General features: G+C 49.3%; 1 protein-coding gene across 1 annotated transcript; it reads right to left on the reverse strand.

Moving 5' to 3' along the window:
* Positions 1-293: 293 nt before the first annotated feature.
* LOC103086878 (mucin-21-like) lies at positions 294-5,130 on the reverse strand. The gene is made up of 5 exons (XM_007468894.1): positions 5,121-5,130; positions 3,528-3,698; positions 3,117-3,293; positions 2,691-2,861; positions 294-412 (listed from the first exon to the last, which is right to left on the reverse strand). The coding sequence occupies exons 1-5, from the start codon at positions 5,128-5,130 to the stop codon at positions 294-296; spliced, it is 648 nt and encodes a 215-aa protein (XP_007468956.1).
* Positions 5,131-11,371: the final 6,241 nt, after the last annotated feature.

Below are 11,371 nucleotides of genomic sequence, written 5' to 3' on the forward strand. Positions count from 1 at the left end.
GAAACTTCTGCCCCTTGCCTCTGTATACCAGGAGGAGCTAGTGGCCAGGATCACAATCCAGTGAGGCCTAAGTGGAGGCCTCCAGATGATCATCCTGATGAGAGAGGCAGGTAAGCTAGTGAAAAGGGCCCAGAAGGGGGAGACAGAAGGTCCATGTTCTACCTGCGTTTTGGCCTGGGCGAAAGTCACATTTTCTCCTCTACCTGCACAACTAAGCAGTGGTAGCAAATGATCCTTCCAGTGCTGCCCTCCGATTTTAAGTGGTTAAGGGATGTGGGGATGATCTACAAGTCTCAGGAAAGGTCTTCACCTATGAAGAAGTATTCCAAGAGGGACTGACACTGGTAACCAAAGTAGCCTTGGGTACAGGCACATTCTTCTCCGTCCCATGCGGCCCCATTGTAGCACTGCCCTGAGAAGGGGTAGAACATTCACGGAGGTTACCATGGAAGCCCAAAACACAAAAACATTGACTCCTGTTCCAAGTCCCATCATTCAGACACTGCATTGAAAGACGGGGATGGGACCAGATGATCATGCAGCAAGTGAGATCCATTTGTCACCACCTCAGCCCCCAGGAGAGAGTAGGGAAACGAAGAGGGACAACAGAGAGGACGGAAGCAAGAGATAAAAGAGGACACACAAAGGGGCTTCCCTGGTGGCGCAGGGGTTGGGAGTCCGCCTGCCAACGCAGGGGGCACGAGTTTGAGCCCTGGTCCGGGAAGATCCCACATGCCGTGGAGCAACTAAGCCCGTGTGCCACAACTACTGAGCCCGCGAGCCACAGCTACTGAAGCCCGTGAGCCTAGAGCCCATGCTCCGTGACAGGAGAGGCCACCGCAATGAGAAGCCCACACACCGCGGCGAAGAGAAGCCCCCGCGCGCCGCAACTAGGAAAGATGCCGCCTGCATGCAGCAGGAAAGACCCAAAGCAGCCAAAAATAAAATAAATACATTTTTTTTAAAAAAGAGGACACACAAAGAAAACAAGGGCCCCACAAATCAAAAGGGAGCAACATCGTCTGCATGGATGATGTACACTGGTAACAAAAAGGCACTGGAAGTGTGGAACAAGACCACAAGGAGTACAAAACTGATTAGCTGATAAGGGAAGATGAGCAGGAGGAACCCATAGAGTGACAAACAAGGAGACTTACTTGTTGTCATAGCTGGAGAGTGGGTTGTCATCAAAACTGTGTGTGTACCAGTGAGTGGGGGACGCAGAGTTGAAATGGTACTGAAACCAGGGGCTGGAGCACCAGTGGAGCCAGGTGAAGTGGAGGACAGAGGAGGAGAAAAGCCAGAAGTTGGCTCCTCTTTGGCAGTCATGGTGATAGGTTCTGAGACCACAATGTGGGTGGAGATCTCACTGGGGCTTAATGCGGAAGGACTTGCATTGTATGTACTATGCAACGAAGGGGTAGAGAATGATGGTGTGGACCCCTCTGTGGAGGTTGTGTAGAAAGTGGATCCTGGAGGAGAAGGTGTGGTCATGTGTCCGTCACCACCAGAAGTGATTAAGGTTTCTCTAGGCCTTGATGTGGAAGCAGAAATTTCATTCCCTTCAGTAACAATGCTGTTCAGGGTACCTGTAGGTTTTGATGAATCAGGAGTAGAGGTAGAAAATGTGGTTTCCTCGGTGAGGCCTGTGGTTGTCTGTGCAGAGACAGAGGGAGTGGTAAACAGCTGGCTGGAGCTTGAAGAGGAAGCGACGCTACCATAATGCCCAGGATAGGAAGTTCCAGACGAAATGGTTGAGTTAGATGATTTGGAAATGGTTGTGAGGACCGAGGGCATTTCAGTAATTGCTGTTGTGCTGTGTCCAGTGCTGGAGGTGGTGGTAGAAAGTTGCTCAGAACTTAAAGGTATAGAAGATGAGGAGTAAGAGGAGAGTGTGTGTGTTGATGGTGCTGAGAGAGTCGTGGACACAGTGGTTTCAATATAAAATGTCGTTGTTTGTTCATCACCACTGGACGCGGTAATTGATTCAACTGGACGTGAAGTGGACACAAGACTTCCATCCCCTTTAGAAACTGTTGTTGTAGGTGAGTCCATGAGCTGAGGAGAATCAGATATGGTGCTGTGATCTGTGGTTTTCTGAATGACAACAGTGGCAGTCTGTCTTGATGCAGCTGGACCAGTGAATGTCTCTCCATTGCTTGATGGGGCTGTAGAAATCCCAGCAACTGTGGTGTGGAAACCCTCAGAAGAGACTGTGGATTCAGACCATTTAGAAGTGGTGGTGGAACTCCCAGTGGCTGTGGTGTGGGAACCCTCAGAAGACGCTGAGAATTCAGTCCCATCAAAAGTGGTGGTGGAACTCCCAGGGCCTGTGATGTGGGAACTCTCAGAAGAGACTGTGGATTCAGACCAGCCAGAAGCAGTGGTGGAACTACCAGCATATGTGGGGTGGAAACCCTCAGAAGACACTGTGGATTCAGACCAACCAGACGTGGTGGTGGAACTCTGAAGTCCTGTGTTTGGGGAACCCTCAGAAGAGACTGTGGATTCAGACCAACCAGAAGTGGTGTTGGAACTCCAAGGGCCTGTGGTTTGGGAACCCCCATAAGAGACTGTGGATTCAGACCAACCAGAATTTGTGGGGGAACTCCCATCCCCTGTGGTGTGGGAGCCCTCAGTAGAGACTGTGGATTCAGACCAACCAGAAGTGGTGGTGGAATTCCCATCACCTGTGGTGGGGAAACCCTCAGAATAGACTGTGGATTCAGACCAACCAGAATTGGTGGCAGAATTCTGAAGGCCTGTGGTTGGGGAAGCCTTAGAAGAGACTGTGGATTCAGACCAACCTGAAGCAGTGGTGGAACTACCAGCATATGTGGTGTGGAAACCCTCAGAAGACACTGTGGATTTAGACCAACCAGGTGTTGTGGTGGAATTCTGAAGACCTGCAGTGTGGGAACCCTCAGAAAAGACTGTGGATTCAGACCAACCAGAATTGGTGGCGGAACTCAGAGGGCCTGTGGTTGGGGAACCCTCAGAAGAGACTGTGGATTCAGACCAACCAGAATTTGTGGGGGAACTCCCAGAGGCTGTGGTGAGGAAACCCTCAGAAGAGACTGTGGATCCAGACCAACCAGAAGCAGTGGTGGAACTACCAGCATATGTGGTGTGGAAACCCTCAGAAGACACTGTGGATTCAGACCAACCAGAATTGGTGGCAGAACTCTGAAGGCCTGTGGCTGGGGAAGCCTCAGAAGAGACAGTGGATTCAGACCAACCAGAATTTGTGGGGGAACTCTCAGAGGCTGTGGTGAGGAAACCCTCAGAAGAGACTGTGGATTTAGACCAACCAGATGTTGTGGTGGAATTCTGAAGACCTGCGGTGTGGGAACCCTCAGAAGAGACAGTGGACTCAGACCAACCAGGAGTGGTGGTGAAACTCCAAGGGCCTGTGATGGGGGAACCCTCAGAAGAGACTGTGGATCCAGACCAACCAGGAGTGGTGGTGAAACTCCAAGGGCCTGTGGTGGGGGAATCCTCAGAGGAGACTGTGGATTCAGACCAACCGGACGTGGTGGTGGAACTCCCAGAGCCTCTGGTGTGGGAACCCTCAGAAGAGATGGCAGATTCAGACCAACCAGAAGTGGTGGTGGAGCTCCCAGTGGCTGTGGTGAGGGAACCCTCAGAGGAGACTGTGGATTCAGACCAACCTGAAGTGGTGGCAGAACTCCAAGGGCCTGTGGTGGGGAAATCCTCAGAAGAGACTTTGGATTGAGACCCACCAGAAGTGGTAGTGGAACTCCCAGGGCCTGTGGTTGGGGAATCCTCATAAGCGAGTGTGGATTCAGACCAACCGGACGTGGTGGTGGAACTCCCAGAGCCTCTGGTGTGGGAACCCTCAGAAGAGATGGCAGATTCAGACCAACCAAAAGTGGTGGTGGAGCTCCCAGTGGCTGTGGTGAGGGAACCCTCAGAGGAGACTGTGTACTCAGACCAACCAGAATTTGTGGGGGAACTTCCATCCCCTCTGGTGGGGGAACCCTCAGAAGAGATGGTGGATTCTGACCTAGTGGAAGTCGTGGTGGAACTCACAGTGCTTTCGCTGGAAGCAGAACTTGGATTGCAAGTTGTGGTTGTCTCTCCTGGAATAAAATAAGTGGTAGACAGTTGATGAGGACTTGAAGGGGATGCAGTTCTTCCATCACTTTCGGTATAGGTGGTCAGAGGACTGTTGTTAACAGATCTGAAACATGTCTAGAGAACTGTTTCTTTAGTGAATGTCATGGCTGTTTGTCCAAAGACTTGAGTGGTGGTTGATTCACCAGAACCAGAAGGTGATGAAGCTCTTATATTATCAGTAGTATGGAAGGTGGCAGATGGAACTGATAATTCTTAGAGTATTGTAGGAAAAGTGGATTGCCCAGTAGTAATTATGGCTGACGGTCCATCACCACTAGAAGTGTATAGGAGTCACCGGGACTTGTTTTGTGGGCATTCTTGGTTAAGGTGTTTGCAGATGACACAATGAATTGGGAAAACTCAGAGATGATACTTTGGTCTGTGATTTTGTTACTGAGTTTAATGGCAGTCTGTCCCAGGCTGCCTGGGACATAGCTCATCAGCCTATGACACTGAAGCATGGCTTTCCTTTTCAGGGGTATAGGATGCCCCTATGTCAGGGGCATCTGTAGATATGGATAATTTACCAATGGTGATCTAGACCTTTGTCTCTTCTGTTGAGTATAGTAGCTTATTTATAGGGCAAAGTATCACTAGCTATATTCTGGGGGTTAATGTGATTTATGACTTGAATTGTTAGTTGTACGGCTGTGGATTTTGACAAATCTGTATGTTCATATATATGCATATATATATACATACACACACACATATATATAAATATATACACATATATACATATATATGATTTTTCTCAACCCACAGTGTCATCTGCAAACACCTTAAATAAGAATGCCTCCACATCGAATATATATGTATACTGTTACCCAATATGGCCTGTACATTCCTCCCAGGCACCCTGAGACATGTTCATTTCCTTTGGCGCTCCTGCATAAATTCAAGCTGATGTTAGTACTCACATACCCCCTACACATTCCTTTTGCCCCTCACATTCTGTGATTTGCAGACCACACACTCACCTTCCGTCATGTGGCTGGTACTTAGTCTGACAAATCTCTCTTCACTATCCATTATATGTGAGATTCCTCCTCTACCCCAGCACTTCCCACTGACCCAGGAGGAATAGGAGAGCTAAAGTAGTCACCCATTACTGTGCATAATTCATCCCCTGTCCTTTCTCTCCAGATACACTTACACAGAGGCTAGCCACTCTACCTGGAATACTGTCACCTCTACCTGGCTGTCCTGTGGCCCTGGCGACTGCCCAGATGAGTTCTTCCTCCACCCTGGTCCCACAGCCCACTCAAGGGGCTGCAGCTCTCTGATAATGGGAGCTGGGCTTGCACCCTGGGACCTGAGGGCTTCTTCTGTGCTCTCTGTGCCACTAAGAACATGTGACTGCACATGTGGGACTCTCTTTTCCTATGGAAGTTGGGACTATAATCTCTATAAGACGAATAAGATCGAATATGGATAGAATCTTTGTGACAATTGTGCCATAAATCTAGGGATTATTAGGAATTCCACATGATGGTGTATAGAAACCTCCTTGAGAGGGCAGGGCATGTGACCTTCTGTCCCTCCTGTCGGTCCCCCACTCCTCTGCAAAGATGCCCTGGGGCTGCATCTTTCTTACCTCTCAGGAAGGTGGACTTTGGCCCCTGGCAGAGAGGACTGTGGAGGCCGTCAAGGCAGTGGCACCCTCTGCCCTCCCAGATGCTCCCATTTTCGCAGGGTCCTAAAAGAGGCAGACAGTCACAGGGAGAGGCCAGGAGCTGGACCAGGACTGGAGGCCGGGGTAGTGAACAATTAGCAAAGATATGTCATTCACACCAACAGTTCTGGATCGTTGGCTTTGCAGAGCTACCATCGGAACATTAGGGGAGAGACTTCCCTGGTGGTCCAGTGACTAAGACTCCATGGTCCCAATGCAGGGGACCCAGGTTCGATCCCTGGTCAGGGAACTAGATCCCGCGTGCTGCAACTAAGACCAGGAGCAGGCAAATAAAAAAAAAATTTAAAAAGAAAAAGAACATTAGGGGAAGAGTGATATCAAATCGTTGATTAAGGCAGTTCGGGTCAAAGGTGGCATAATGCCTATGATTTGTGGAATTCTAAAGTAATGTAAAAAATTGACAAGATTGCTTGGTTGTTTTTAAGTCAGTAGATATGTTTGTTTTGCCCAATCCTCTTGCCTATGGAGTTAGGTTTTGTCTAATTCAGCATATGGGGAAGAGAAGGGGCTGAGCTGAGAGGCTGCCAAGGGTGGAGGTGGGGCCTCCCTGAGTCTTGGGTATGGAGGATCAGAGAGAGAAAGAGAGAGAGACCGCACATGGGGCCTCTGGTCAATCCAAAGCAGAGGGTGGCAGGGCTCAGAGTAAACCCAGGCTGGCGGACAAATGAGCCCCTACCCCTCAAGGCGGGTCCTGGCCCCCCAGTGCAATTCGGGGGCAGTCAAGGCCCATTTGAAGGGACAGTGGGGGTCAACAGGGTGGGAGAGGGAGGGAACCACCCCTCTGCCTTTCTCAGAAGGCTTTGAAAAGAAAGCAATATCGAAGCTTTTTCCCTTCTTCTTTAAAAAGAAGGGGTTTTGTGGACTTAGGCATTACAAATTTTACTGGACTTTTTAAGTTATAAAAGTAGACTATTTCTGTTGAGAAAGTCAAACAATGAGAAAGCATATAAAGGCAATTTATGATCGTGTCCCTAACTGAATCACAAAGAATGAATAGGGGTGGGGAGAGGTGACATTTATTGGCTGCCTATCAAATTCCTGTGTAGCCGTATCACACCTGTAACTCAATGACTGTGTATGTAATTCCCTTTGCCCCTCTCTGAGAACACAGAGAACATTTCTGCCCCGTTCAGCCTGAACCAGAGTGGGTGCTCCATGAGCACGTCTTGAGTAAAGGAGAGAATGAATACTGGAAAGTCTACCTGACACTTCTTAGTTATTTAATGTAATCCTGGGAGGTAGACATGAATATTCCTGTCTCACACCTGAATTGAGGTTCTAAGGGTTAAGTATTTTCCAAGTTCACCCAGCTGGAAGGTAGAATTCAAGCACAATCTAAGGGTAGCTTTTACTTTTAGCACAAGAAAAGGGTTTCTCAAGTGGCGAAAAGCAAAGAAAACGTTTCAAGCCGGGGCGGTGGGGGGGGGTGGTGAACAGCATGTGTGGAGGCTCAGAGTACATGTTTGGGGTGGAGCTAAATACTGAGAGACCAGAGGGGGCAGAAGGAAGGCTGGCAAGGTGGGTGTGAAGCCAGCTCTGGACTTGACTCAGCAACAGTGGAGAACACCCAGCAAAAGGCCATGGTCACAACTGTGCCTTAGGAGCAGAGCCCTGGAGTGAAGGGCAGTGAGGGCAGAGGCATAATGGAGATTGATTGATGAGCCCACGGCAGTTACATAGTGGGACGCCGGGGGCCCCAGTGAAGGCCAGGACACTTGTTGGCATGGCCTCTGGACAGGCTCTCTTTGGTCTTTATTCCTGAATTCACACCATTTACTCCCTTTTACTGCCACCCACGTCTTCGCTATAGTTGCCGACCAGCTTGAGTGCCCAAATCCCTGTCCTTTCCACCAGGCTGCCCTTCCTCCTGGAATTTCTCATCTCCTTCAGGTCCTAAGACACCACTGCCTCCTAACCACCCTTCTCCCCCCTGGTCCTGTTCTTTCCTACTCACTATCTAACTGAGACCTTCAAGATAAAGGCTCTGGGGCTTCCCTGGTGGCGCAGTGGTTGAGAGTCCGCCTGCCGATGCAGGGGACACGGGCTCGTGCCCCGGTCCGGGAAGATCCCACATGCCGCGGAGCGGCTGGGCCCGTGAGCCATGGCCGCTGAGCCTGCGCGTCCAGAGCCTGTGCTCCGCAACGGGAGAGACCACAACAGTGAGAGGCCCGCGTACCGCAAAAAAAAAAAAAAAAAAAAAGATAAGGGCTCTGCTGTATCCCCCACCTTCCTGGCAGCAACCCCCTCCATGCCCAAGGCTTTCACTGATTTCTGGGAGGGACAAGAAAAAGGCACCCTAGACAGTGCCCTGTGAAGAGCTTCAGAACCTTCCCAGCCTGAGATTCTGGCGGTCACGTCATCCCCAAAGGATGCGTCAGAGAAGTTGAGCAAACTCCTTCCCAAAGTCAACCTCCAGGGTCAGAAGATGTTCCACCAGGAAGCTGAGCAAAGGAAAAACACAGACAATCTCCACAGAAACAATTTACATGGCCAGTAAGCCTATGAGAAGAAAATGGTCAACTTCACTGGTGAGCTTATCACATTGCACCCCCCTCTGTGATGTTAGGTAACGTAGCTGGTATTGGCTGGGGAATAAGATGCTGATGGACGTTAGCTTAGTATCATATTTCTAAAGGATAATTTGAAAATGTGCATCAGGGATCGTCGCAGAGTCACACCATTTTAATGATTCCACTTCTAGTTACTGACCCTAAAGTAAAGTAATCTGATGCAGATTTTTTTTAAAAAATGTTTTATGAGAAGGTTTATTGCATCATTATCTGTGAAAAATTGGGGAGAACCTGTCCAAGAATAAAAGAATAGACCAGTTAGATGACTAGGGTATTCCATAAAATAGAATATTAATCAGCCATTGAAACAGAAACTGCCCATAGAATAAATTAAATACCTATTCAGAAAAAGACCAAAATGTTAGCAATGTTTATCTGAGTGGTAAGCTTAAGAGAGATTTTCCTCCTTTTGTTTGTCTATATTTTCTAAATGTTCTACCATAAATAGGCATTCATGATATAATGTCTAAACATAATAAATGCATATGCTGTAAAAATTAATAAAACTTAGGTGTGCCCAGTACCCTGGAGAACCCATGCAAAATCACTAATAATTCCCAAGCTGGGATTCCCCACACCTTTGTGATCAAAATGCTTTAACAAAAATGATCTAATGTCTGTGTTGCACTAGCCATCCAAGACACCAGCTCTCCTACCAAACAAGTAAAATTTTACTTTCTTGTCCTGTGTACAGTTCTTATTGCTTCTTTCTTTAAAAGATAATCATTTGAGTTAGGCAGTTGGTTTGCCAGGCAAGTTTTTCACTTGGTGGCATTCCTGGGAAAAAGCCCTCGAAAACACCTTGGGACAAGTCTGAAGATCGCCCCCTCGATATAAGACGGTCCCCTCCTACCACCTCCAAAACACATTTCTGCTTGTGGTAGCTCAGCGGGGTCCATAGGAGCAGCCCTGAAGGGTGGGGTGTGGAGCGGGGGGCACACCTGTGAGGGCAGGTGCTACCCAGCTACGGGATCTTGTGCAGCTAACCTCTCTGAATTTCCATTTCCCCCGGAAAATGGGGATGAATTATGCCTGCCTTCACCACCCTTCTCATTCTAGAACAGGGGTCCCCAACCCCCGGGCCGTGGACCGGTACCAGTCCGCAGCCTGTTAGGAACCGGGCCGCACAGCAGAAGGTGAGCCGCGGGCAGGCGAGCGAAACATCATCTGCCACTCCCTGTCGCTCCCCATTGCTTGCATTACCGCCTGAACTAACCCCCCGCTCCCCACCCACTGTCCGTGGAAAAATTGTCTTCCACAAAACCGGTCCCTGGTGCCAAAAAAGGTTGGGGACCACTGTTCTAGAATATCCTACAAGAGAAGCCATGTGGGGGCCACTAGGCTGTGTCACTCAGTCCTGGGTGTACTTTCAGCCCTGCCACACACGACCTCAGTGACTTGGGCCTGTCTCCTTTTCTGTAAGGTCATTCCCACCTGGCAGAGTCGTCTTAGGGGTGAGACAAGGCCGGGGCCACCTCGCCTCCGCCCCCCACCCCCTGCCCTGCACACACCTGTGGCGAATGAATGGGCTTCCCGGCTTTCTAGCACCAGCAGCCAGTGCCACCTGCCGCTGCCCCCGCCCACTGCCTCCCTGAAGGACTGTTGCTCTGATTGCTGTGGAAGCATGGTATAGTGGGTTGAATTATGTCCCCCCAAAAGATATGTCCAAGTCCTAATCCCCATATACCCTCGAGGGTGACCTTATTTGGAAATAAGGTCTTTGCAGATGTAATTAAGTTAAGGATCTCAAGATCGGATCATCCTGGATTTAGGGTGGACCCTAAATCCAATGACTGGTGTCCTTATAAGAGAAAGGCGAGGGGGACTTGACACAAACAGGGAAGCAGGCTATGAGAAGACAGATGCAGAGGTTGGAGTGATGCCACACAGCCAAGGAACGCCAAGAACCAGCAGAAGCTGGAAGGGGCAATGAGAGCCTTTGGAGGGACCAGGCCCTGATAATACCTTATTTCAGATTTCTGGCCTCCACAGCTATGAGAGAATAAATTTCTGTTGTTTGAAGCACAAAGTCTATGGTAATTTGTTGTAGCAGCCTCAGAAAACTAACACACGCGGACACCCCCAGTTAGAGCAAGTGGTAAAGAGTGTGGGCTCTGGAGCCTGGCAGCGTGGGTTCCCATCTTGGCTCCTCCACCTGATAGATGGGAAGCCTTGAACTAGTTAGTTAACATCTCCATGCCTCAGTTTCCCCGTATATAAAACAGAAATCAGTAACAGTGCTTTTTCCCAGGGTTGCTGGGAAATTTAACTGAGATATCATTTAGAACACTGTCTAGCATATAGCAGGCCCTCGGTGAACACCAGCAGTTCTGATCATTAGTGTCATACCCAGACAATGGGAGGCGTGGCTTCCTGATGTGTTGTACCCAGGGAATCTGTTTGTCACTATTCCAGTTCTGTCCATAGCTACGTATGGCTTTGTCAGTTCTCAAATTGTCTAAAGCCTTTGAGCATCTATTACTCTTCCTCCCTGTACTCCCCGTCAGCCAGCAAACTCCAGTGTCACCTCTCCCTACAGGCTCCCAGATCAGCCCAGGCGGACAGCCTCTGAGTGGCACCCCCTTCACCTTCCTCCACTGGGGCCCCTCTCGGAGCCTCAGCACCAGCCCTGGGTTGTGGTTCTTTCTGCCCCGTTCCCGTGTTTCTGTCTAATAAACAAGACTATAAACTGGCTTATTCATCCTGCCTGGTTCAGAATTACCTGCCTGGGCAGAGCCAGGTCTCCTGTGTTTGCTGAATGAGTAAGTTTATTACTCTGCGTAAAACACTACTGCCTTTTAATTGCTCTAAATTTATGGCACCTACGTTTCAAAGGTTGCCCCTTTGTCTACTGTGAACAAGTCTGTTGTGGCCTTCACCACACTTTTTTTTTTTTTTAAAAAACCCACATTTGGGGCTTCCCTGGTGGCGCAGTGGTTGAGAGTCTGCCTGCCGATGCAGGGGA

Source organism: Lipotes vexillifer, unplaced genomic scaffold, assembly GCF_000442215.2.
Source record: "Lipotes vexillifer unplaced genomic scaffold, Lipotes_vexillifer_v1.1 scaffold12, whole genome shotgun sequence".
Lineage (NCBI taxonomy): Eukaryota > Metazoa > Chordata > Mammalia > Artiodactyla > Lipotidae > Lipotes > Lipotes vexillifer.